Source organism: Bacillus rossius, chromosome 2, assembly GCF_032445375.1.
Source record: "Bacillus rossius redtenbacheri isolate Brsri chromosome 2, Brsri_v3, whole genome shotgun sequence".
Classification (NCBI taxonomy): domain Eukaryota; kingdom Metazoa; phylum Arthropoda; class Insecta; order Phasmatodea; family Bacillidae; genus Bacillus; species Bacillus rossius.
This window is the reverse complement of record NC_086331.1, coordinates 133,956,699-133,984,038: the sequence shown is the minus strand read 5'-3', so window position 1 is coordinate 133,984,038 and position 27,340 is coordinate 133,956,699. Positions and strand designations below refer to the sequence as shown.

The window sequence follows — 27,340 nt, the reverse complement described above, 5'->3', positions numbered from 1 at the left end:
TAAGACTCCGGGTTACAAAACATAACCATAATAATCATGTGTGTAAGAGATGCTTTAAGTGTTTTGCTGATAATCTTGGTAAATCAGGTCTAATGGATATAGGTATAGTATCGTTACGAGTGGGGAAAACTGGTTCGTAAGGATAGCCCAATAAATTTAATACAGTTTTATTTTCCACTAATATTTTCATCACTAATTAAATCACCACACTTAATGTCGGTTCACAAATCACTAAGTATCTGTCCAGTCCACAGTTCAAACTCCTCACTGGAGCTAGGCTCGATAGTGGTTCGCGCCTTACCTCGCGCCTGTCCTCACACAGTCTCGCGCCACTCAGTCGCACTTGCATGGTCCCGTAACTCCGCGTCGCGCCACTTGCCGGCATTTCACTCATCTCGCCTGATGGAACTGCCAAGGATGCCGGCGTCGCCTCTTTTACACCCTTGGCAGTCTTTCTGGAACCTACTGGAGTTGTTGTGATGTGTCGCGTCATCCCGGGCCGACCTTACGTTAGAAGCATCCAGAAAAAACGGTGATTATTCACGCCACTCCACGCGGACTCCCCAGGCACGTCGAGCCCTCGCCTCCCACGAGCGTATTCTTAAAATGCTAATAAATTGTGACATCGAACAACGATGACTGCATGTTAAACCAGTTATTTTAGCAGTTGATTTGTTTATAACTGAACTTTACATGTCCGTTTATTCAAATAAATCAAATCCTCATTTATTCTCAAAAAATATTAGATAAATATCCTCCTCATTATGATTCGTGAAAAATGTTTCATATAAATGTAAGTTTAAAGATTTATAAAAACCGAGGACATTGGCTAGCTATGTGGGTTAAACCGATAACATAAAAAAGAGAAGGAATGAATTGTGAGCGGCAACACACAGACTCAGACAACGTCAAACAGGTTTAACAAAACTGGAAAAAAAATTGTTGGATGGCACCGCCAAAAATCAATATCGGTTCGCTTTGTTGTGGTGGCTTCGAGTCCCACGAGAGAAGAGACTTGCCCCTGAAGGGATTGTCACCAGTGCTACGTACTTGTGTGGCGGGTGTCCAACCCCACAGGCGCACCTCTTAAAAAAGTGCGCGCGCCCCCCACCCAGAGCCGCGCAGTGGAGGGGGTAACCACGTGACTGGGGAGTGGTCACGTGATGCGTCACATGACCTCCTCCCCTCCTGCCATCCAGACTGAAGTAGGAGTAACCACGAGGTTCTAGAAGGTCGGAGAACAGAGGGGAAGACAGCCCGAGGGCTATATAAACCCTCTAGACCTGCCGCCGCCTGGCCTGACCACCGAGAAGTAGACCGTCACTCTGCCCGGATGAACTACGAACACCGGTATTGGACTTAGGCTCTGCGAAGGGTAAGCTGGACTAAGTAATTTTTTGTCGTCAGTCGACTTAGCACAATTCGCGTGGAGTAATGTCGGAGCAATTTGAGATCGTCGGCGACCAACAACGAGTAAAGTGTCAACCGTGTGGCGACCGAGAGACTCGTTGGAGCAGTTGCGGAGGAGGGCACTAGGCAACAGCGAGTCCGAGACAGAGTCGGACAAGACCAGACGTGTCTAAACACTCGTATTTAGTTACTCGCGGAACTGCAGAGCAATTACGAGTGGGCAATGGTACGGGCAACTGCATGTACGTGACGTCATGTAAACAGTGTGGTTAGACAGCGGCAGGCGTGCCGAGGCAGTGAGTGACTATTGCCGACTTAGACTTTTGTACACCAGATTTGACAGTTACATCAAGTAGGGGTGTTCACTCGGTCCAGAGCCAATCCACGAGCTAGTTATTGTTTGGAAGTTACGAGACACTAGAATGTTTGTGCCAGGTGCGGACAGCATGACAGTCCGGCCAAGGGGGTTCGTGGCCTGTCCTTCGCACCTCTCTGCGCGGTCGTCAGGCGAACTTCAGGTTCCTGGACAACTTGCACCAGCGAAGTCCATCCACTGCGTCGCTAGGTAAGCAGGGCCTGGATGGCCGGTGCTGCCTGCAGTGATGACTCGGCGAGCGAAGCCCGGGACAGGGTGACCCACCGAGTGTTGAGGGAGTGTCCGGCCGTATTGGACCTCCTTGTAGCACCAGGGGTCTGTTGTAAGCCACGAGGCAGGCTTGGACTTACGATATAACGTAAAATATTTTGTAAGATAACGTGTGCATAATCACAACCATAAAATTATCTTGTATTTTTGCCCTTACAACGTCTAATAAATCGATGAACGCCGGCTGCACGCACGAAAAAGGATGACTCATTGTCCCGTTACGCACATTGTCCCGTTACGCGTTGTCCCGTTACGCTCATTGTACGCTTGCGCCGCATCTATCTCTCTTCCACTCGATTGGAACAACCATCGATTTGACTTTTTCGACGCACATTAAACTTGAAACACTCCCATTCGTTTCCTACTTTTCCTATCATCGTCCTATCCTTAACACAATAACACAGATTGGAAGAAGTTAAATAGCAAACGTTTATAAAAGTTATAGTTAAAATAATCCCTTCGTTAAAGTAATAAACATATTTGAATTAATGAGTGCAAATAAAAGTAAATTTATCAATTAAATTGTAGATTTCATTTCACTCCTTCTTTGTATCCATACGAAATAGTGATAACTCAAAAAATGATTCAATTTTATTCATAAAAGTATGCAATCATTTCATCAATGTATTTTATGACGTTGTCACGTTAAACTATCGCCCGTAAACCGAGTATACAGACTACCAATTTTTTTCCTTTGTTAATAGTTGTGTATAAAATTTTGATTATAACCAACTTGTTCCTAATTATGGTGCATACATTGTGACTAGCTCTTGTTTATTTGTTTCATAGTGTAAAGCGAGCAAAGGAACTTTAAAATATTTCCAAGTCTTCTTTGAAGAGTAATAATTAATTATGCTAGCATTTTATGTATTATTGTAATTACTAACACATGCCTTATTTTTGCGTTGGCAGCCAGCTGGTGTATTCAAGCGGGTCAAGTTGAAGACCAAAAACTAATGCTCCCAAGACAACTAGAGTGTGTCGTATAAACATGATTGTTTTTATTTCATTATTTCATGTTAATAAATCGTGTTACACAACATAGTTTTCTTGTGTTGCTCTAGCTAACTCCCTTGTTTCTCCTATCCGGGGGCAACAGCTTTAGAAAGACTAAAGTGTTCTGATTAGTGTAGTCCCTTTGAAATTGAACATCAAATGAACGTTGAATAGAACAAATATTTTGCTGCAAAAATTCACATTTGCGTCTCAAGATCCCTGGTAGCAGTTTTCGCTACCGTGTCACTTTCATGTGATGACGGTGATGCGGTCAATCCCTACATCCGGGCATGACTTAAACATGAACGCCAAGTCCGTATTTCAGCGGTTAGAAGTCTACCGTAAAATTACAAACAAGTCCCTTCGCACTACGCCTAATTGCATTACCGTGACAAACACTCATCCCCGGAGCTTGTACTGAGGTTAGTGGGTGACGCCCTACCTTGGTGTGTCTTCCCCGAGATGTAGTCTTCCTTGCAGATGAACTTGTTGTCGTCGAGCACGTAGAGTTCCTCGCCTGTAGACAGCTGCTTGCGGCACACCATGCACGTGAAGCAGTTCAGGTGGAACACCTTGTCGCGCGCCTTGCGCACCAGGTCGCTGGGCGAGATGCCCTGCGCACAGCCGCCGCACTTGGTGCCGTACCGCCTGCACACACACACACCAGGTCAGAGCCTGAGCACCTCTGCTGCGGCACACCATGCACGTGAAGCAGTTCATGTGGAACACCTTGTCGCGCGCCTTGCGCACCAGGTCGCTGGGCGAGATGCCCTGCGCACAGCCGCCGCACTTGGTGCCGTACCGCCTGCACACACACACACACACACACACACACCAGGTCAGAGCCTGAGCACCTCTGCTGCGGCACACCATGCACGTGAAGCAGTTCAGGTGGAACACCTTGTCGCGCGCCTTGCGCACCAGGTCGCTGGGCGAGATGCCCTGCGCACAGCCGCCGCACTTGGTGCCGTACCGCCTGCACACACACACACCAGGTCAGAGCCTGAGCACCTCTGCTGCGGCACACCATGCACGTGAAGCAGTTCATGTGGAACACCTTGTCGCGCGCCTTGCGCACCAGGTCGCTGGGCGAGATGCCCTGCGCACAGCCGCCGCACTTGGTGCCGTACCGCCTGCACACACACACACCAGGTCAGAGCCTGAGCACCTCTGCTGCGGCACACCATGCACGTGAAGCAGTTCAGATGGAACACCTTGTCGCGCGCCTTGCGCACCAGGTCACTGGGCGAGATGCCCTGCGCACAGCCGCTGCCTTCTGCCAAAAAATCTCAATATAATTAGATAAAATTAAAATGTCCCTATTTGAGAGAAATATTCCCATTTTGAAGGAAAATTTCCTCTTTTATTCCCCAAAAAAAATGCCAGTGGCTTGAAATGTGTCCGTTGATGCTTAAATTCACCATTTACAAGCTTCCAATAAGTCTCTGGTGCGGAGCTTTGACCTTGTACTCTGCCACCATCTTGGATGTGTATGAGGTCATCGTTGAACTATCATTACGGCCCAACTTAAAAAAAAAAACTTTTTTATTTAGCTAGAAAACCGGGTAAAATTTTAAAATTTATAAGTAAACCTTTTTACATTTTGATCATAACATTTATAAAAAAGTTCTGGGTTCGAATGCAGCATTTGCCAAAAAAAATAGTCTTTCTCCCCGTATGGTGGCAGATATCAGACTGATCCCCCACCCTTATGCCAAGGCAGATATTACCTCAGCTAGTATGCCATTATAGCGGCTATATTGTTTTCGTCTTCTGGAGGCCGCCATCTTGTAACCGACATATTATTTTACATCTGCTAGAGGGCACTGTCGCTGTACCAGATTAATTTTGCCCGCTAGAGTTCATTAGTAATTATTACCTTGACATCCCTTATATTTTCGGCGATCTTGGCTGCCATATTGATTTTCTATAAGTATTTAAAATAAATTAAGAAAATTTCCAAAAAGCATCAATAAAATCACTTATTAAAATCATGATTGATTCAATTTATTCCAATCTGCGGTTAGATAACCTGCAGTACAAAGTTAATTTAATTGATTAATTATATGTTATATGGGACACAATAACTAAAATATATCAGTATGACATGAAACAGCGGTACAGAGGAAAAGGAAGGAGTTAGCACACACCAAGTGTTAGTCGCTCATGTGGGAAAGGTCATGCGTTTGATGCCCACCTCAGGCATAGGACCGACTTTGTGTTTTATTTTTCCTTGCATAGAAAATAGCTTCCAATACACGTGAAGTTGAAAGTGTTCACATGCGACTAGTGAAGCGTGTTAGCCACACAGGGCCAGAGACAGAGCCTGGAGGAAGCCGAGAGAGTGACCTACCTGCCGACGCCTGCAGAAAGACTCAGAGCCGCTAGGAGAGGGGGGAGACGCTAGGAGAGGGGGGATAGAAGCTAGGAGAGAGGGAGACGCTAGGAGAGGGGGGATAGAAGCTAGGAGAGGGGGGATAGAAGCTAGGAGAGGGGGAGACGCTAGGAGAGGGGGGAGATGCTAGGAGTGGGGGGAGACACAAGGAGAGGGGGGATACACTAGGAGAGGGGGAGACGCTAGGAGAGGGGTAGAGACGCTAGGAGAGGGGAGAGACGCTAGGAGAAGGGGAGACGCTAGGAGAGGGGGATAGAAGCTAGGAGAGGGGGAGACGCTAGGAGAGGGGGGATAGAAGCTAGGAGAGGGGGATAGAAGCTAGGAGAGGGGGAGATGCTAGGAGAGGGGGGAGACGCTAGGAGTGGGGGGAGACACATGGAGAGGGGGGAGACGCTAGGAGAGGGGTAGAGACGCTAGGAGAGGGGAGAGACGCTAGGAGAGGAGTATATGCTTGGAGAGGTGGAGAGATGCTAGGAGAGGGGAGAGACGCTAGGAGAGGGGGAGACGCTAGGTAAGGGGGAGACACTAGGAGAGTTGGAGAGACGCTAGGAGAGGGGGGATACGCTAGGAGAGGTGGAGAGACGCTAGGAGAGGTGGAGAGACGCTAGGAGAGGGGGGATACGCTAGGAGAGGTGGAGAGATGCTAGGAGAGGGGAGAGACGCTAGGAGAGGGGGAGACGCTAGGTAAGGGGGAGACACTAGGAGAGAGGGAGAGACGCTAGGAGAGGGGGAGAGACGCTAGGAGAGGGGGGAGACGCTAGGAGAGGTGGAGAGACGCTAGGAGAGGGGGATACGCTAGGAGAGGTGGAGAGACGCTAGGAGAGGGGGAGACGCTAGGAGAGGGGAGACACGCTAGGAGAGGGGGGATACGCTAGGAGAGGTGGAGACGCTAGGAGAGAGGGAGACGCTAGGAGAGGGGGAGATGCTAGGAGAGGGGAGACACGCTAGGAGAGGGGGGATACGCTAGGAGAGGTGGAGACGCTAGGAGAGAGGGAGAGACGCTAGGAGAGAGGGAGAGACGCTAGGAGAGGGGGAGACGCTAGGAGAGGGGGAGTCGCTAGGAGAGGGGGAGACGCTTGGAGAGGGGGGAGACGCTAGGAGAGGGGGAGACGCTAGGAAAGGGGAGACACGCTAGGAGAGGGGGAGTCGCTAGGAGAGGGGGAGACGCTAGGAGGCTCGAAACACCATGCCTTTGCTTGCCGGCCGGCTCGCCATCCCAGTGCATAATGCAATCGCTTCAGAGTATCACAAATGGAACAATAACCTTTTAAGTAACATTTGAGCCCCGAAAGAAATTATTTAGTGCTTGTGATCTAACACGGAGGCCCAGGACATATGCCATAAAATAAACCTAGCCACGAATATTTTAAAGCAACATATCTTTATACTGGACAAACGGAGTTTAACCATGGAACCCTCTTTTTTTTCGATACCAGGCGAACATTTTACAAAGTTATGCGCATAGGCCAAACCTTTTACGAACCAAGAGTTGTTTTTTGACGATACTTGACGAATATTCTAAACAGGCATCAACGAACAACGGGACCAATCATGTCCTGAGTACAGACTTAACAATCTCCAATTAATAAAAAGGAAGAAGAAACAGAAAAAATCTATCTTAAAAGGATTCACAATTAGAAGTATAATGAAAAAAGGACTTAAATTCGGAAGCGAAAAAAAAAAATGGGAAGCGCAATCGTAAGCTTAATCAGCGAAAACGAAGCAAAATAAAAAAAAGCACATTTGTAAGCACAATCAAAAAAGGAAGTATATTTGGAAGCTAAATCAAAAAAGGTAGTTGTATTAGTTAGAAATTATATTTCGAGGAATAAAACTGCCCCTTTGGAAATCCAAAATCTAATTTATTTCTCAATTTTGTATAATGCAAGTAAAACAAGTCATTATTGTATTTCATACGAAAACAACATGTTGGATCCAAGATGGCAGCTTCCAGCAGTCGAAAACTAGATGGCTGGCATGACATCATACTGGCTGACATAATGACTTAAATGTAAACTTTTGGACATACGCCATTGCTATGGACACCTGTATTTCGCGATTTCATTTCATGTCAAGGTATTTCACAAAACACTGTAGCTTTTTCTAAGAGTCATGGCAAATTGTGAGGGTGCAGCAGTACGGTGACCACATTCTCATTGGCCCCGTCAAGAGCGGGACGACACCTCTCACCGACCTCAGCCAATAACCACAGGAGAAGAGCTACAGTAGTTTGTGAAATACCTTGACACGAAATGTATTCGCGAAATACAGGTGTCCCTAGCCATTGCTAAGCACATGTATGTCTGTAGAAGAAAACTACAAAAAAACCAAAATACAAAAAACACAAATTAAGCAAAAATTGCTGTTGTCAACAGGACACCACATAATATTCCATGACAGGAATATGGTCAACAAACAAAGAAAAAGAAAGAAAAATGGACTAAGAGAACGAAAAAAAAAAACACAAATGATGAATTTAACCCCAAAAAATTCAGCACAACAGTTGAAACGAAACAAAAACACAACAAAACGTATAGACGAAGCAAACACATTAGTTTTCCAAAACAGAAACAAGCGACGTTTTGGGAACTGCTATAATACCTATCTGACATAATACCTATCTTGGCATTAGTGGTGGAAGGTGAGTCTGCCGGTGGCTTGTGTGGAGGAAGGATCTGTCGTCGTTTTCAATCGAACGACCTCGCCAGATTCCAACCAATGCCTGTTTGTAAATTTCATTATAAAAAATTAATTAATGTAGTTTTTATAAATTTTATCATTTTTCCCTGATTTCTAGTTCAATATTTACGGAATTTCAAGGTGGCAGCCGTATCGAAATGTACAAAGGTGACGTCATTTTCATCCAAGATGGCGGCCGTAACGAAAAGTGCAATGTTCTAGAATAAAATCTGACAACCGTAACGAAAAGTCTAATCTTCTAGAATCCAAAATGGCGGCCAAGGTCAAGGTCATCTAAGATGGCCGCCGTGACGTCACAATCCAAGGTGTCGTTGACAATCACAATCAGGACGCTTCCCCCTGCCACAGTACAAACCGATGTATATTACTAATTTGTACTACTTCCTAGAAATTACCATTTTGTAGCTTATAGCTATTATTTAACAATTTGCACTTCAGACATTTTTCTAAATTTGATCATCTTTTAATAATCAAGTAATCGCTTTCTATAATCATAGTGTTACCTAACGAAGGATCGAACCCCAACCTTCTGTTTATTAGACAAGCATCTAAACCTCACGTCATCGTTCACAAAAACTTTCACAAAGAAATGGGAATGCAACTTTTTCAAACTTATTTTATTAAATAGATTTTCTTCAGTATTAATTGTAAAATGAATTTATTTTTTTCAATTCCTTGGTCGTGGTAATTTTACTGTGACAAATTGTATGCCCCTTTACAATGAAGTAAGTGTGTACATACGACTACAGTGTAGCGACAATAAAATAGAGCGTTACTTAACACTTGTATGTGCTATTTCACATAAACACTCTTATATACATTCAAATGTAGTAATTAAAATAAAATTATTACATTCGTGTATTTTTACAGAAACCTATTGTAAAATTTTGTTTCCTGGAAACATAAGTTTAAAATCCAACAAAATGTACTTTTTTTTTATTAAAAAAGGAACTCTACTGAAATGTGAAATTACTAGACGTTTGCATATGTATTGTACGCAATATTTTCACACTGTGGGTGTAGAACATTCAAAAAGGCATTAATTTACACTGAATCTGTGTGTTTTTTCACCAACGTTAGTTTTTAGAATGTAAACCTGAATTTTGTGTAAATTTACTTGTGAGTAGTTATTTTGTACAAGGAATATGTAAAAATATTCAAACTAAGTAGATGTGCTTTTTCGAACTACACGACAAAAATTAAAAGTACAGGGACACCGAATGTGTAAACTTACACAAATTTACAGGGAATGTATTATTCATCCTTCCTTCCCCTTGTATGAATCAAATCCCGGTCCTTCCAATTACCGAGCTGGCCAATGAGACCACAAAGTGCCTGCGGCCGCTCGGACATCATTACAGTAAATTGGTTCTCATCTTCGGAACACCTTGCCGGCCGCTGTGTAATTGGTGGGTTCATGAGAACCGCTGTCCGCCTTCACCCTCTCCCCAGCTAATGTCACTTAGTCTTGCAAGTATGTAGTTTGTCACTGTCACGTCGCGCTTCTGCCAGCAGCCTCTGGCCCTTGCGACGCTACTGCTAGCCTCTGGCCCTTGCGATGCTACTGCTAGCCTCTGGCCCTTGTGACGCTACTGCTAGCCTCTGGCACAGAGCGACATCCACCAGGGACTTTTGTCAGTAAATTACTTATTGTTTTCCACGTCTTACGAAGTATTGATTTTTGACGTGATAACGTCTTATGAATCGATGAACGCCGGCTGCACGCACAAAAAAGCATGACATTGTCACGTTCCGCCTGAGCCGAGCGTGCAAGCGAGAGCGCGGAACAAGCGATAGAGAGGCACGATCGGCTTGTGACGCATCCATCTCTCTTCCACTCCATCGGCCGATGCGTCCGAGTAGAAGAGAGACAGCGGCGGCACACAACCTACACGTGAACTGTTTTGTCAACTGTTTATAAAGGACGTTATCACGTAAAATCATCGTCCGTTCCAGTGGTTAGCAGTGGCTAAGTGGATTAATGCCTGAAACCTTGAGTTTTATAGTTTTGAAAAGAAAAAAAATACCTTCTTAAAGAGATTTGGAATAAAATACACAAAATAGGTAGTTTATAAAATTCCTCGCCATCCAAACAGTTGTATCACGCGAATACATGATTTTTGTTCGTGCTAGGGTTGACAATAATTTGGTTTTTGTAGTTTCTAAAACAATAAAAAATACTTTAAAAAAATCTTACATAAACCGTAAAGTGTATTTACATTATGGACTTTATTCAAACAATTGAAAAGAAATATGATTATTAGCAAAATAATCAATGTGCTCCTGGATATTCCTGTGCAAACAATTCTGGGTGGAATTTTTTTAATGAGTATTGCTATAAGTGTAAAGTTTTAGTTTTATTAATTAATGTTAAAAAAAAAACTAATAATTTTTAATATGGTGACAATCAAACACTAAAAAAATATATGTATTTTCCAGCCGATTACATGTGTTAGTTAATTTGAGAAATAACATCACATAAAGGAGATTACACAGAAGTCAAGTCAACTCCTTGAGCCCTAGCGAAGCCATCCTTCTAGTTGTAGGTACAGTATTGCAGCAAGGATTTTTCCTTGAGAAAAAATTCTGAGCGCTATGAGTGTATTTTGGGTCCTTACCAAAAAATCATTTGGTTGCAACCAGTGTCAGAAACCCTTTGGTCGAAGATAAGTCTTGAATAAACATCGCAACATATGTACAACCAAGCTGACTAATGATAACAAAGACAAGAGTCTGCAACACCAATAAAGTGGAATGAAGGCAAAATATTAGACTATAATAATCTCGAAGAATGTGAAAATGCTGATGCTAACAACACTATCACTGATCTCGCTAATGATTAAGAATTAAAAGCTAACGAAGAAATTAGCAGCCTCATGGGAAATGAAATAAAATTTACACCAAACTATAGTCGCCTCCGCGAAATTGAGAACAATATTGAAACACCTGAAGCTGACAAGTCCGATCACTGTGATGGAGCTCTGAAACCAAAGTTATGTAAACTACGCATTAAAATAAATATTAACTATCCTGATAATGTTTATGTTAATGACGATCGCTGTAATGATGACGATTTTAATGACTATGAGGCTGGTGTTAAAACAGAAGACTCTAAAGATTTTAAAAGTACTAATAATAATCATGTAAAGAAGTTGACAGCATCTAAAAAGATTTATTACAAATCATGAGAAGATCCTTACATATTGGTAGCAAAATACCGAAAATGTATCTATCAACAAAAAATATGTCTTAAACTTAATGAACTAAGAGATCCAGGCTACATACAATGACTGATTTGTATTACCTGCTTGTGTATAAAATTGAAAAATAAATTTTATTTATGATTTAAAAAAAAATATATTTTATTCCTCGTGCCCTAACTTATAGCTTAAGGCTGATTGCTCGTAATCCATTTTTTTAAACTTAAGAATGTAAAAAAAAAACCATCACCAATGCCTAGAAAAATGGAGAGTTATGAGAAAGTAATTCGAGCCATTGAAACCAGTTGGAGTCAAATGTGATTGGAATCAGTTGGAACAATTGGAGCCATTGTAGCCAAAGTTGCCACATTCAGTTGGGTCAATAGGATTATTTGGAGCCATTGTAGCCACTTGGAGCAATTGGAGCCATTGTCGCCAGTTGGACTAGTAAGAGCATATGGAGCAATTGGAGCAATTAGAGCAATTGTCGCTATTTGACGCGATAGAGCCACTGTATCCAGTTGGAGCAATTGAGTTATTGTAGTCAGTTGGAGTTATTGGAGCAATTGTAGCAGTTTTAGCGTTTGGAGCCATTGAAGCTATTGGTGCATTTGGAGCTAGTAAGATCAGTTTGAGTAATGCTTGAAGATTATTTATGAATATTGATAATAATACTGTCTTTAATCCATCCCTGCAATTCGTAGATTTTATTGGTATATATGCGTGCAATAGAGCTTATATTTCTCGTTTAACTCATCAGGTTATGCTAGTACTGTAGTTCTGACAGTTTAGAGATTCTTATTCTATGTGCTTGACATTGGTCTTGCTTGTTTGAAAGGTATGACAAGGGTCGAAAAAGAAGGTCAAGTGGTTTGAATACACTTGGCCGGACAATGTACGTGACCTGGTTAAAAACTATGCCAAGTATCGAAAAAGAAGGCATCGTGGTTCAGAGATGCTTGACTCATATGCCTGACATTGTACAGACTTAGTTGAAAAAACATACCAACTATCGACAAAGAAGATCTAATAGTTGGGATATGCTTGGCCCATATGCTTTTATTTTGTCGGCTAGTAGGCATAAGTTGCACCGAATCTGGCCTCTATGGAGGCATAGTGATATTGTGTAACATATTTATTCAGCTGGGCAGTTTTATTTTATAGAGTCCTTGTTAGTGGTAAGGATGATTAATTTTATTAATGATTTAAGAGCTAAAAACTTTACTTACTTTGCTTTGTCCGAGGATCGAAGCAACGATGGAAATCGTTTGAATTTATCAATTTACTAACAGGTTAATTTTGAGTGGTTTTTAGAATATTTTCCATATTTTCGTTTTGATAAGTACGGATTTTCAAGATGGTGGTTAATATGACCATCTAGATTCTATGGAGCATTTAAATATATGTGCGTGTCTATTGATTCATTTTTGTGTAGTCTTCCGTTTATTGGAGACTAATAAGTAGAGACCTGCAAAATTCGCGGTTTCGATGGCCTTCAGGATAGACTGCACATACCCCTGTACACTCAGGCAAATAACGCAAGTTCATTGGCTGCCGACTTGTAAGTCGTCTCAGCTGGTTTGTCTGTGATTCGATCCTTCTTTGGTTGAGGGTTTATAACTGGTTGAGATTCGTCCAGATGAACAGTAAGCCAATAGCAAAATCATCTAAAAGGTATATCTGTTTGAATTCTAGCCTATCACCGAATGAATCAACGAATTTTGCAGGTCTCTACTAATAAGGCTTTTTCACTAAAATTGTGGAAGTTTTCGTATCGGGTTGCAGACAGTCACTAAATACTTGGTAATGTTTGATATTGTAAACAGGCTAACTGCACAACGACGTTGAGTCTTTAAAAAGGTGCTTTGCGAATCACACTGTCGTGACATTAGGGGTATTCGCCACATAATGTACTAAGGCAGGTAGTTGATGTTCGCAGAAGCGACTGAAGGAAGAAGTTCTTCCAGTGACGGAACCATTAGGACTGAGTATTTGCCAGACAGCACGAGGTGCAGCGTGTGGAGTACCTGAAGAAGTCGTTCCTGCAGAACAGCTTGCCCTCGCGGCTGAAGCACTTGTCCGTGAGGTTGCCGTGGCAGTCGTAGCAGCGCACGCACTCCGCGTGCCACGTGCGCTCCAGCACGTTCAGCAGGAACTTGTCCAGGATGGGCTTGTCGCAGCCCGCGCACGACATGATCATGGCGGCGGCGCCGGCCTGGTGCGCTGCCGGCGGCTGCACACGCCCTGCCACACACACAGCCTCGCTCACGACTGCTCTGGCTTAGAGACATCACATGCCGAACCACACTACTTAGGTAGAACTGTTACAACTCACAAATACGCAACTTAGAACTGTTCTAACTTAGAAACACGCGGCTTAGAAACATTAAATGCCTAACCACGCAACTTACAACTATTACAACTCACAAATACGCAACTTAGAACTGTTCTAACTTAGAAACATAAAATGCCAAACCACGCAACTTATAATCGTCATAACTTAGAAACACGCGACTTAGAACTGTTCAAACTTAGAAACACGCAACTTAGAAACATCAAATGCCGAACCACACAACTTAGAACTATTACAACTCACAAATACGCAACTTATAACTGTTCAAACTTAGAAACACGCGGCTTAGAAACATAAAATGCCGAACCACACAACTTAGAATCGTCATAACTTAGAAACACGCGACTTAGAAACAGGTATAACTTAGAAAATTCCATCTTGTTTCTTTCTTCGTTATGTGTTTATATATTATTATCACTCTAACTTATGACTAGAGACCGGAAAAATTCGCGGGTTCAATGACCTCCAGGATAGACTCCAAAATCCTCTACACACTCGGGCAAATGCCAACTGTTCATTGGCTGCTGACTTGTGAGTCGTCTCGACTGGGTGGCCTGTGATTCGACACTTCTATGGGCGAGGGTCTCTTATTGACCCTCAGTCCTCCAGATTAACAGTGAACCAATGACAGAAGCAGCACTAAGGTATAATTATTTGAATTTTAGCATAACACGAAAAGAAACCGCGAATTTTTTAGGTCTCTACTTATGACAGATATGATTTCTGTGGATATTTTTTTGACGTGATAACGTCTTATAAATCGATGAACGCCGGCTGCACGCACGAAAAATTGTCACGTTCCGCCTGAGCCGAGCGTGCAAGAACCGGCCAACCACCGTGCAAGAAAGTCTTCTATAATACCAAACAGGTTAAGGCGGGCGTTTTAACTAATATTTTGTGATTATATTTAAACAAATTATTTAAATTAAATTTGCAAAAACTATAAATAATACTTGAAAATTAAAAAGTATGCAATATTTCATCAATGTTTTCTTATGACATTATCACGTAAAATTATCGTCCGTAAACCGACTTTACAGACAAACCCCTTTTTTTTTTCGAAAATTCTAAGTTGTGACTGTTCTAAGTCGTGTCTTTCTAAGTTATGTGTGAATCCCTTTTGATTGACCTTCATCGTCTCTAGTGAAACACACAACCTAGAACTGTCGTGATTTACAAACACGTAACATAGAAAAACACAACGCCGAACCACACAACTTAGAATCGTCATAACTTAAAAACACGCTACTTAGAACAGACATACCTTAGAAAATTCTATCTTGTGTGTTTCTAAGTTGTGTATTTTAAGTTATGACAGCAACCCAAATAAGAGAGAATGAAGTAATAATGTAATAAATGGTTTGCGGGGTATGAGTATCTATGCCCACGGCAAGAACTACAACTTTGCCCGCACTTTTGAAAATCCCGGGTTTTAAACGACCGGAAATCCAACCCGAATCATCTTTGTGGGATGCATAGACAAAACATTAAAATATATCTTTGTATAACTGATTACATTGGTTCTTATCAGTATAAAACTTAGCGCCTCTCCCACCATGTTGGATGTGTGTTTGCATAACTCCGAATAGAAATAAGATATTTCTTTAAAATAATACTATTTAATTCAGCTTTATGCATTATCTAGCTGTAGAATTATAGAAAATTGTATTCTAAAGAGCACGCATGCCATTTCTAGAGAAACAAAACGTTTTCTTTAAAATCGTTTGGAATAATTTTCACAAAAAAATATGATTTGTAATTATTTATAATTAATTATAAAATTCGCAGCTTTAATTTAAAAAAAAACTTTGAACCTAATTTTATGTGGCAAACCTTTAATAAATAAAAATATTGATATTAAAATGCTGTAGCCTATAGGGTAATGTTTTAATATACAAACAGACAAACAAGACCAATATTAAAAGAACTATATGTTTGAGTTCTCAGTAATGTAATTAAATAGTTTTTTCATCATTTTATCTAATGTACCGATTTTTTATCCATATTAATGTTATTATTAGTATAAATGAACGGATGCCTCTGGTGGACAACATAACAATTAATGAATTTACTTTATCATCAAAAATATCTACTACGAACAATCTTCATGGGATGTCGGATAACTCTTAAGGGGCTTAAGTTGTTTGTATGTATTTATGTTATATCAACAAATTATAGGAAAGAAACTGTTTTGAACCTTCAATGCTCCAAATCAATCGCTATACCATTGAAAATGAATTTTTTTGCCTCATCTTGAACTTTGTAGTTCACTTCCAATAGTAAAATTGGTCCTGAAATTATTGAGCACAATACATTTTAGTATAAGCAAGTTTCTGTGCGTTGACTCCACTATAATGTTGTCCCCATTCTCTGGAGCCCCCACAAATTGGGAGATATTATTGACATAATAGACACTAAAATGTAGAGTATCACATAAGCAGCTGAGTGTAGACATAGGGCCTCAGACGGGAAGCAGGCAAAGGAGCTTGTCTAGATAAGATCATTCGTAATTCCTTATGGTGACCTGAGCCATTGTGACTTTGGAGCTTCTCCTAATAATAGGCAATAGGTATACGGCTTGCTAAGGCCGATATGCCTGATAATGTAATTCTACTTCAAGCCTCATTGTGATCCAGGCAGATGATATAATAATCATATAACATCCTCGAAGGTGTAGTTACATGTTGCTTCAGATTTGCCCATAACGGAAAAGAGAAGACTGTTCGACTTGAATCAGAGGAGCTCAAGGAGAAATTAAGTATCTGCGACCAGATGAGCGCCCGAGTGAAAACGGCGACCTAAACCATGACAGTAAAATTACCATAAAAAATAACATTGTGTCTCAAATCATTTTTGTGCACGAATCCTTGTTTCATTTGCAAACTCTCACAATGAATCAATAGCTCTCACGCCCAAACATGTCCTAATTGGTGCTGTCTTCACAAAATATCCCCGAGCTAGATCCAAGCGAGGTAAAACTGAGCTTGCTGTCCAGTTAGCAACTACTTCAACAACACCTTTAACAATCCTGGCATCGATGATCGAAGGATTGTTTGGAACACGTGCAGCAAAGGAGCAGAAGACATCATCCTTCGAAACATGTGCAGGCTGGCAGAGAGGTGGTGCTTAAAGAAGAGAATGTGCCATCATAATGCTGGCGATTGGTCTAGTTCCTGCATCTACTGGAACCTACAAGAGACCTGTTACGAAAGTGTGTATACTTCCAGTGAACCAGTGAATGTATGTTTAAGTATAATAATAGAAAAAATGCACACTTCTGATATCCACTTCTGATTGCCTGCTTTTCATGGTTATGTCTATATTTCACATATTTAATGACACCATGTTTGTACTAGCATTTATCGGGTGAAGTGTGTTTGTGACATAGTAAACACGTGTTTAGATATTTGAAGGGAAAAAAACCTGTTTTGTCTTTCATGTATGCCTACTTGGGGGTGAGGGGGTGGTATTTGGCGAGTGGAGGAGGTTGTGACAGCCATGCTTCTCTTGGAACGAGGTGTTTCTGAGAGCAGGTGCTAGCCGCGGGGTCGACGTGAGGCATGGTTGCATGGTTGCATGGTTACATGCTTGCATGCTTGCATGATTGCATGCTTGCGCTGTTGCCTGGTTGCATGGTTGCCTGGTTGCATGCTTGCCTGGTTGCATGGTTGCATGCTTGCGTTGTTGCCTGGTTGCATGTTTGCATGTTTGCATGGTTGCATGGTTGCCTGGTTGCATGCTTGCCTGGTTACATGGTTGCATGGTTGCATGGTTGGAGATGCACGTTCCTTCGAGTCACCGTCCACTCGTCAATAAACTGTGTGTGAACTGGCCTGTGTTTCCATCACGCCATGAAGGGACATCAGGACAACTGCTATTCCGCTGTCGCGGGACAAATATGCCGGTAATTGGCACAACAGCCACATCGGTGTATATAAATGCGGCTGGGTGAGGAGACAATTGGATTGTGGTGTCACGGCTGCTTATTTAAATTTCCTTGATCCCAGCTGCCATATTGGATTACCTTGACCCCGGGCACCTTCTTGGATGATCTTGACCTTGAAAACTGGCTAAAAGATTACGAAAAAAAGTACCCAAAATTACTCAAACATTCTGGGGAAAATGCAGGTGTCTTGAAAAATCCTAAAGTTCGCCTCCATAATTATATTTAGCGAAGAATAGTAGAAAGATAAATTACTACTCACTTTCAGCTAAATCTTTTTCGAAGAAAGTTGAACTTATATTTTTTGCTTTAAAGTGCAAATATTTTAAGTATTTTATAAATTTTTCACTATTCAAAAATACCAAATTGAATCCGAATCTGTTAAAAATAAGTGTTTGTTACTATAGAACATAGGTAAAATAAATGGTACTATTTCTTGATTAATAGTGAGGTAGATTTATAGATAACCGAAAATTTCAACTTATTTGTCGTAAACACAGTTTTTCATGCCATACATAGATTTGGTAAAAGGAATAGAGTAAATATCGTAATCAAATTTATATTTTCATCAATTTATTATACAATATTCCATTGAAATAGGTTACGTAGGAACCAATTACATTAATAGACACAGGGAAATAAGACAGTTTTCGGGCGTGAGACCCGGTTTTTTGTAAAATAGTTTAAACCTTGAACTTAAATACTTTTTCAATTATAAAAATCAGATTTATTGTTTATTAGCATTGCAAATTATATTTTAGAAAGGCTGGAATCCAAACACAAAAATATCTAGGTAAAAGAGCTAACTCGAAAATTGATTTAATGGTAGTATAAAATTTCTTTCACCAAAAATTCACATTGTGTGGCAAATTTTATTAATGCAATAGCAAACACTGGATGTAGCTGTGAAAGAAGAAGGAAGACAGTATTCTGTAAGATAGTACCTGGTACATTCTATTTTTCTTCAGTATTTTGTAAAAACAATTTTTTGATATTAACTTGAGCAGATTTTTAAGGTTTACGCTCAAATCACCATTCATATCCAGTAATTTCAAACTTCACACCTAATTGCGTTGTGGTTAGTTTTAATTATTTTACTTCGAGATTATCAGGTAGGATAAGATAAGCATTTTGCAGAAAATGGGCACATCCGAAATGTAAGACAATTTCCGAGCGCGGTGCAGCAGGTAAACCGTCGCAGCCGCTTCGTGACCGAGCGGTCTGCTGCAGGCGACAGCAGGTTGCAATGGGCTGCGTCAGCCATGCTGCCTCGCAGCTCCTGCAGTCTGAGCGGAGCTAATTCGCCGGAATGAGTCGAGCGGCCCGGAGAAGGGCACAATGACTGGCCCGAATAGCCCGCAGTCGCTCCTTCATCGACACACCGCGCTCTGCGTCGGTGTAAACGAACTACGAACAAAATACCAGTTCCCCTATTGTTCAATATTTTTACTTCGACAGAGTGTGGAATGTAGCCTATACGTGGAACACGTTGCGTTGTTAAAGTGGGTTATTTGATGTTGGCATATAAGGCTTTAAAAAAAACATTGGAATACAATAAATATTCTTGCAGACATATATAATTTTAAATATATAGCAGGGAAAATTAATGCGCTGCAAATTCTTAAATCCCACTGATCGTCGTGGGAACGCAAAATCAGACTGATTAATTAAATAAGTTACTGTTAAAAGGTACGTAAGCATCATATAAAAGTAGTGTTAACATTATGAAATTCTTATTTCCCAGGATTTTATTTAATAAGCGTTGAATTGTGAACTTTAAAATTCCACATAAAAATATAGCTTATCTCATCCTAGGAGTTATCTTGTAAAACAGTTTAAAAATGTTTTTTTGGCTACTACCTAAGCACCTTTTCACAGTTACCCAACCAATCATAGACTAATACGGTTCTGCACTGGATGTCATGCCTGTTGGTTTTTATGGATAATAAATGGCTTAATTATATGCATTTGAACTACTTTTCAACATACAGTCATACAAGAGAATTCAAATTTTATTGCTGTATCCGATATGTGAGCTTATATAGGCATTATAAATACAGTATAACTTCGATTATCCGTGACCCGATTAACCGGGCATTCTGTTAACCGGGTTCTAAATTTTAAATTAAACTTTTTTTGGGGGGAGGGGGGTACCAAGCTTGCGAAGTGTAATTCGTTAGGGAAGGAACAAGAAAGGAGTAAAACTAAAAACTATGTATTGTGAAAACAAAAAAAGAAAGGTTGTTTCCAAAAGTAAAAAAAAAAAGTAACAGACTTATTTACTAAAACGTAACAAGTAGGCCTACATACGTATCTCTGTAAATACATATTTGCAGAATTGTTTGCTTTTTTAAATTTATATTTACCTTCCGCTGCGGCACGATATTCAAATACAAACTATACACGTACTTATATATTATGGAGACCCACAGAATAAAGTTGCTGCGCTAAAACACAATGTTGGCGGCCACATCACTGCACAGGTACCTAATATGACGTGAGCTATAAACGGCGATTCCCCAGAAAACAGAAGGGCTATAAAGTCGCTGGTTTCAGGGTAAATACTGTATAATCTCACTAATCCGGCACTCCAATAATCCGGCACCCTCCGCCCGCGCCTCCCTCGCCCCACCGCGCATGCGCTCTGTCGTCATCGAGCACGTGGCACGTGGCACGTGCACGTGCTACATATTCACCTGCTGTTTTCAAGTGACAATAGTCTAGTTAAAAAAAATTGGTTGTCTGTAAAGTCGGTTTACGGACGATAGTTTAACGTGACAACGTCATAACAAAACATTGATGAAATAATTGCATACTTTTATGAATAAAATTGAATCATTTTTATTGAATTATCACTATTTTGTATGGATACAAAGGAGTGAAATGAAATTGACAATTTAATTTAATAAATTTACTTTTATTTGCACTCATTAATTCAAATATGTTTATTACTTTAACGAAGAGATTATTTTAACTTTAACTTTTATACATGTTTGCTATTTAACTTCTTCCAATCTGTGTTATTCTGTTAAGGATAGTACGATGATAGGAAAAGTAGGAAACGAATGGGAGTTTTTCAAGTTTAATGTGCCTCGAAAAAGTCAAATCGATGGTTGTTCCAATCGAGTGGAAGAGAGATAGATGCGGCGCAAACGTACTTTGAGCGTAACGGGACAATGAGCGTAACGGGACAATGAGTCATCCTTTTTCGTGCGTGCAGCCGGCGTTCATCGATTTATTATATGTTGTCACGTCAAAATGTCACGTAAACGGAAACACAACACTCCAGCTTTGAAAGATAAAATGGACATTTTAAAGAAGTTAGATCGTGGAGAAAACATGTGCAAACTGCAAAAGAAAATGGAGTTGGGCGTCCTACAGTACATGATCTTAAGAGACAAAAACAAAATATAGTGGACCACGTGAATACGATGGAATCTGGACCAGGAAAGCGTAAAACATTAAGAGTTGGTGATTGTCCAATGATGGAAAACGCTCTCTACATGTGGTTCATGCAACAGCGATCTAAACACACTCCTGTATCTAGAGAAATTCTGAAAGCAAAAGCAATCGAGTTTTATAAAAAAAAATACCAAAAAAGATTATTTTTGTGCCAGTGATAGATGCTGGATAAATTTAAAAAACGAGTTGGTATCCGTCTGTTAACCATATCGAGTGAAAAATTGTCAAGCGACCAATCTGCAGTGCCGCCATTTATCCGGCATTTTAAAGACAACATAGAGGAACTGGGTCTTCTATAATGCAGACGAGCGTGGTCTGTTCTGAAGACTGTTGCCCAATAAAACATTCGTATCCTCTAAAGAAGCGAGCGCACCAGGTCTTAAAGTGAGTAAAGATAGAATCACATTTATGCCGTCTTCAAATGCTACTGGAACACGCCAATTGGATTTGTTAGTGATTGGTAAGGCTAAAAATCCCAGAGCTTTCAAGAAGATTTGTCTACCAGTCTGCTACAAGAACCAATTAAAAAGTCGGGTCATGAGAGAGGTATTCAGTGAATGGTTCCATAAAGACTTTGTCCCAGACGTGAAGAAGTTTATGAAAAGATCCAACTTGTCCACAAAAGCTTAACTCGTACTTGACAATGCTCCAGGCCACCCAAATGAACAAGAACTTAGATCAAGTGATGGGAATATCCAAACCATCTTTCTACCACCAAACTGCACACCTTTATTGCAGCCGATGGATGAAAATGTTATCCAGAAAGTAAAGTCCTTGTATAAAAATAAATTGCTCATACATATTATTTCTCTGTTTTCTCTCTCGCTCACGCATGGAACTCTGTTTCACCTGACTGAATCCAATCATCATGGAAAAAGCTATGGCCTGCAATGAAGGCTGTATCATAGGAAACAGAAGAATGGGATCCAGAAGATAATCTACCTATTGCCGCAAAATTGGTTGCAAAATTTATCAGAAAGAGGATTCGAGACGTGTGAAGAAGATTTAAATCTTGGTTTGAAGGGACCGAAGAAACAGAGCAAATTATGACAGATGAAGAAATATGTGAAGCAGTACAAGAAGAATAAAGCCTTGTAGAAATATTGGAGCCACCAACTACTACAACTGTAAAAGTAAAACCAGATACAGCATTTAATTGTTTCAATACCTGCATAACATGGGCTGAAGAAAACGGTGTATCTGCTAAGATTCTTCGAAACATGCGAGAAAAGGTTTTTAAACAAGGACTACAAGTTGCACAAAAACAGACCTTAATCAAGGATTATTTTAAAACTATGTAATTATGTAGTTAATTGTGAGATATGTTACAGTTATCAAAAAAAAGTGTAGGGCATGAATACAAATACATTATATTCTCTTTATGAAATTCTTTATTATATTTATTATGAATTTTTCTATATAATCCAGTAATCCAAAAATTGCAATAATCCGGCAACCTCTGGTTTTTAATAGTGCCCGATTAGTGAGATTCTACTGTATAGGAACGTCTCTAGTGTACGAACAAAAGTATTTTCAGAATGTTGTTATTACCTCGCAGAAAAGCCGCGCTGTAAGAATATTACCAAAGTATGCTAACACTAAACGCACTTGGATGCAATCGCACAATGCGCAGATGCACACGGGTCACATGCTGATTGGTTGACGAGGACGGGCCAATAACGGCCGGAGAAGAGCCTTAGGAACTCGAGGATGTGTGACAGTCAGAGACAGATTTGCCGGATAAAGTCTAAGGTTGAAGAGAGCATAGGAATAACAAATTGTTTTGGTGTGTTTGGAGTGAGGTTCTGTTATGTAAAAAGAAAGTTGATTTAATGTGTTTTTTTTTTTAATTTTTGATGAAAATTTGATAAAGGTCTTCGAATGTAGGTTATATGAATGACGTTTAGTTATTAGTATTTTATGTAACGACTTAAATTTTATATTAATTTTTATAAAAGTAAAATAATATTTTATTCCGATATTCTATGACGGATGCGTAACCAGAATGCGAAATTATCGTAAAAGGTTAACAAATAAACTAAACAATTTTAATTTATTTTTGAAAAAGGCACAAACATATTTACTGCTCGGGATTAGAACTCAGGACTCGCGACCCTAGGAACAACACAGTGGCTTTGTAAATACCAATTTTAAGATTTATTTTTTTAATTAGCTTCATTTCTGCAGTAATATAAAATGTATAACTGATGGAAAAATAACATTAAAAACTATTTTTCTAAGGATAAAAACCTCATAATGTCTCATTTATCTCTGTATGTATGTTCGCATATAAATAGGCTATGTTTGTAGATGTGTTTTATGTGTGTCCACTTACTGTAACTAACATAAATTTTTCTCTCTCTAAAACGAATTTGTTGGAATAACGTGACTAACAGTTTTATGCTTCGAAATTTAGCTTTTCTTTATATACATAGTAACATTGGGCAATGTAAATACAGCACATTATTCAAACCAATTTCCCTATTTTATAATAAAAATATTTTTGTATAAGATCAATTTTCCCGAATTATTTTGTTAACTATTGTTTCTTAAAATTAATAATAAATTAATTAATGAATTTTAAATAAATGCGATATTATGTATTCACAGCTAAACATTATAACCATCAAAATGAATGTTGACAAACTATGATTGACAGTTTTATGAAAAGCAAACACTACATAATAAAAAGGTAAAAAAATCATTTTTTGTGTTATTAATACATTAAAATACCATACTGGTTTTTATAAAAATTTCTTAAACATTTATGATATAATTGGACCACTCATACCTACTTACATGAATACGTCAATTGAACATTTTCACTTAAAGAATTTGTAAAAAAAACGTTATTTATTACAATTTCATATTTCTTAAATAAAACATTTAATTTTCACAATATTTAAGTTTTTAAACAATAACTATTTTTCTGGAAAAATGTATTATAATCATAGAGTTTTCAGAAAAGGTACCTCACTTAACAAAGCGTAAAATATCACGTAAACATGGTTAAGAATACAAAACTTCCTTTACAAATAAAATAAGACTAGAAAAAATTAAAAAAATTAAATTGGATTCGTAGGAAATAGGCAATTTTGAGGAACACTCGTTCTTGATGAAATATACATTCAATAATTTGACATTCAAAAATTGATGCAGTCAATAATGAAACCTATTATTTAATTTTTTTTATTTTGCAATTATATTTATGTGAATAATTCTAAACACACATTTATATTTTTAATAAAATATGGGCTTAAGATATGTTATTAACATCAAAGGCGTTTTTCTACAAATACAAAGGCCCAATTATATTAAGTAAAAAAATTTTAATTACGAAAAATGTTTACACGTTTTTATATGAACTCAATTTAAAGACGTGTGGACAAAAGGTCGATTGTATAGTACTATATCGTTATGGTTTGAATAATGAACATTGAAAATATTTATTTTTTTTTAATTTGAAACAATAGAATATTACAAATCTTATATGTTATGTAAATTGAGGCGAAAGCTATTATTTTCAATTACACCAAATACATAGATATTAATTGAAATTTTTTTGTTAAGTGGTCACATAAAATGTATTGTTATAAATGGTTTTCAAATAAATTTAAAAAAATTGCAAAGCAGGGTATTCAGGTTGAATCCTTATTAAAGAATCTAATATAAAGTTTTAAATTATTAGAAACTATAACTTTGTGTTGTATGAATTTTTCCATGGTTTTATATAAATCTTGGCAATAATTTGTAAAGTGTAGTGCTTGTTTTTGTCCCTAATAATGCTATGAAATATTTTTTCTTTTTAATTTGTAAAAATGCATGTTATGTTGCCAAATTGGGATATTTGATTCAAATCATGCATGTATATTTATGTAAAATAATATTGAAATTATTTTTTTGACTTTTAATCAAATCATAATTTCGGAATTTTGATGTGAAAACAATGAATTTTGGTATTTAAACTCTTTTATACGAATATATCTTAAATAAATTATATCACTTTTATTTTATCAAGTTATTATTAGCATTATAACTTACTATCAGGTTTTCTTAACTTTATTCATTGATATTAATAATCAAATAAATAAGTTAAGATAAATTAAATTAAAAACATAAAATGTTCTTTTAATGAAAGAAATAATGGCTCACATTAAATAATAAAAATTCCAGTCATGTTTGTTTGGCATTTATATAGGTACCTATAGTTATAAATTAAATTGAAATAATTAATTGAATCACAGAATTATAATATATTTTTATCAGTTTTGGAACTTTTATACTTTGTAAGATAAATTCGGTATTTTAAATAATATATAAATATTAATATAAATTTCTATCTTCTCTTAAACACCTGTTCCGATTTTGTTCCCACTTTTCATATTTTAATAGTTATTTATTTGTTCCTAATCATTAAAAATAATCAGTAGTATTAGAACTGTTCCTCTTACGGTAGGATACGAGGTCTGGTGCGGTCCAGGGAAAAGCAATCTTTAATTATGACGTCACGGCCACCATCTTGGATAACTTTGCCTTGGACTTTTAAATTTGTCATTCAATGCTGACTCAAATTTTTTTCAAAATATAAACATATTTTTAAAATTTTTAAAGAAAAATTCCCGTTTTGATGTAAAATCTCCCAAAAAAAAATTAAAAATTCCCCAACGATCCTATGCACTCCCAAAATTTAACAATTCAAACCTCAAACCTTTGAACCCAGTCATTAAATATACAAGAAATTAAAAACAATCAAAAATATTTTGATAAAAAATTATTTACGTCATTGAGTTTGGAGTTTTTAGTTCCAGTCTTGTGGAAAGCAAATTTAATTTTTCAAATGACATTTTAAAAAAATCATAAAACTAAAAATATTTTAATGCAAATTTTAATTACAAAAATATTTTTAAAAAGAATTTCGCCGACTTAAGAGTGCTTGGTTAGAACCCATCTTGGGGAATTTAAAAAAAATATTCCTTTTATTATTTTTGTCCACAAGCTATACCCCACCAAGGAATATATTATTCTGGACAATGTAATGTAACGACAGCCTTGTTGATCACCTTGTTGGTTTATCGCGTCGTTTGCGTGTATGCTAGTATCAATCTCATCATGCTTCATTTGTTTTCCGACAGAGTGCACGGTTGTCAATCACCTGTCAACTTTACCACCGAAATATTGTTATTATTATATTGAAAATGTCGAAATCATTTTAAAAAAAATCCCTAAATAATTCGGGAAAAGTTATAAAAAAATTCTATAAAAATTTACATATTAATATAATTTTGGTTTAATGATTTCCCGTCCCTTGTACGATCCATGGTTAAGAGGGGGTAAATATTTGAAAGTACTTAATGAATACTAATAAAATGAAATATTATGTTTTTAAATAAAAACTTCTTTACAGTATAAAGCGACGTCTTGGGGACCTAATTAGTATATAACTGTTCCTCCTGTGGCTGGTTCATAGCTCGAGGTTGGAGATTGTCGTCAGCCATATTAGATTGTGACGTCACGGCGGCCATATTGGATGACCCTGACTTTAACATTTGAACTTGAATGGACCTTTGACCCTGACCACCGGCCAGCTTGGATTCCTCCATCTTGGATTCTTGAACCTTCCACCACCTTAAATTCTAGAATTTTCCGCTATCTTGTAATCGAGCACCCCACTCCCCAAACGTTGCACTTTTCTTTACGGTGACATCACCATAGAGCGCCCCATTCATATGTGTTAGAATTTTTCGTGACGGGAGAATCTTCCGCCATTTTGAATAATGATGTCAAATCTGCCAATATGAACTATGATGTCACATCCGCCATATTGAAAACCTGTGATTGTTAAGCTACGAAATTGGAAAAAATAATTTAATTTTGGTAAAAATGTTATTTAAAAACAATTAAAATAAAATTAAAATAAAAACAGTTATGGAACTCAAGAGTCCTCGGTTCGAATCCGATGAAGACAAAAAAAATTGTGGTGTGGTCCTTGCTCCACAGAGGCTACAAGAATACTGATCCCCAGCACTTATATGAAGAAATATATAATGTCAGCCAGTATGACGTCATGGTGGCCATCTTATATCTGCCATTTTGATTGTGTCGGTTAGAGTTTGCAGCCTCCATATTAGTTTATTGTTCATCTATTAGAGTGCAGTTGTATTTTATTACCAGACAGTAAACTATTGTTACGTCCGCCATCTTGTCAACTATCTTGGCCGCATCTTGAATGTCTGTA

At 38.5% G+C, this 27,340-nt stretch overlaps 1 protein-coding gene across 1 annotated transcript in view; it reads right to left on the bottom strand.

Annotated features, from left to right (window-relative positions):
• LOC134529003 (collagen alpha-1(I) chain-like) overlaps positions 1-27,340 on the bottom strand; it is a 181,417-nt gene that overhangs the window by 88,229 nt on the left and 65,848 nt on the right. The window contains exons 2-3 of the mRNA XM_063362670.1: positions 13,375-13,591; positions 3,495-3,700 (exon numbers count right to left, since the gene is read on the bottom strand). Coding sequence (XP_063218740.1) covers positions 3,495-3,700; positions 13,375-13,547 — 379 coding nt within the window. The 5' untranslated portion in view covers positions 13,548-13,591. The remainder of the gene's footprint in view (positions 1-3,494; positions 3,701-13,374; positions 13,592-27,340) is intronic.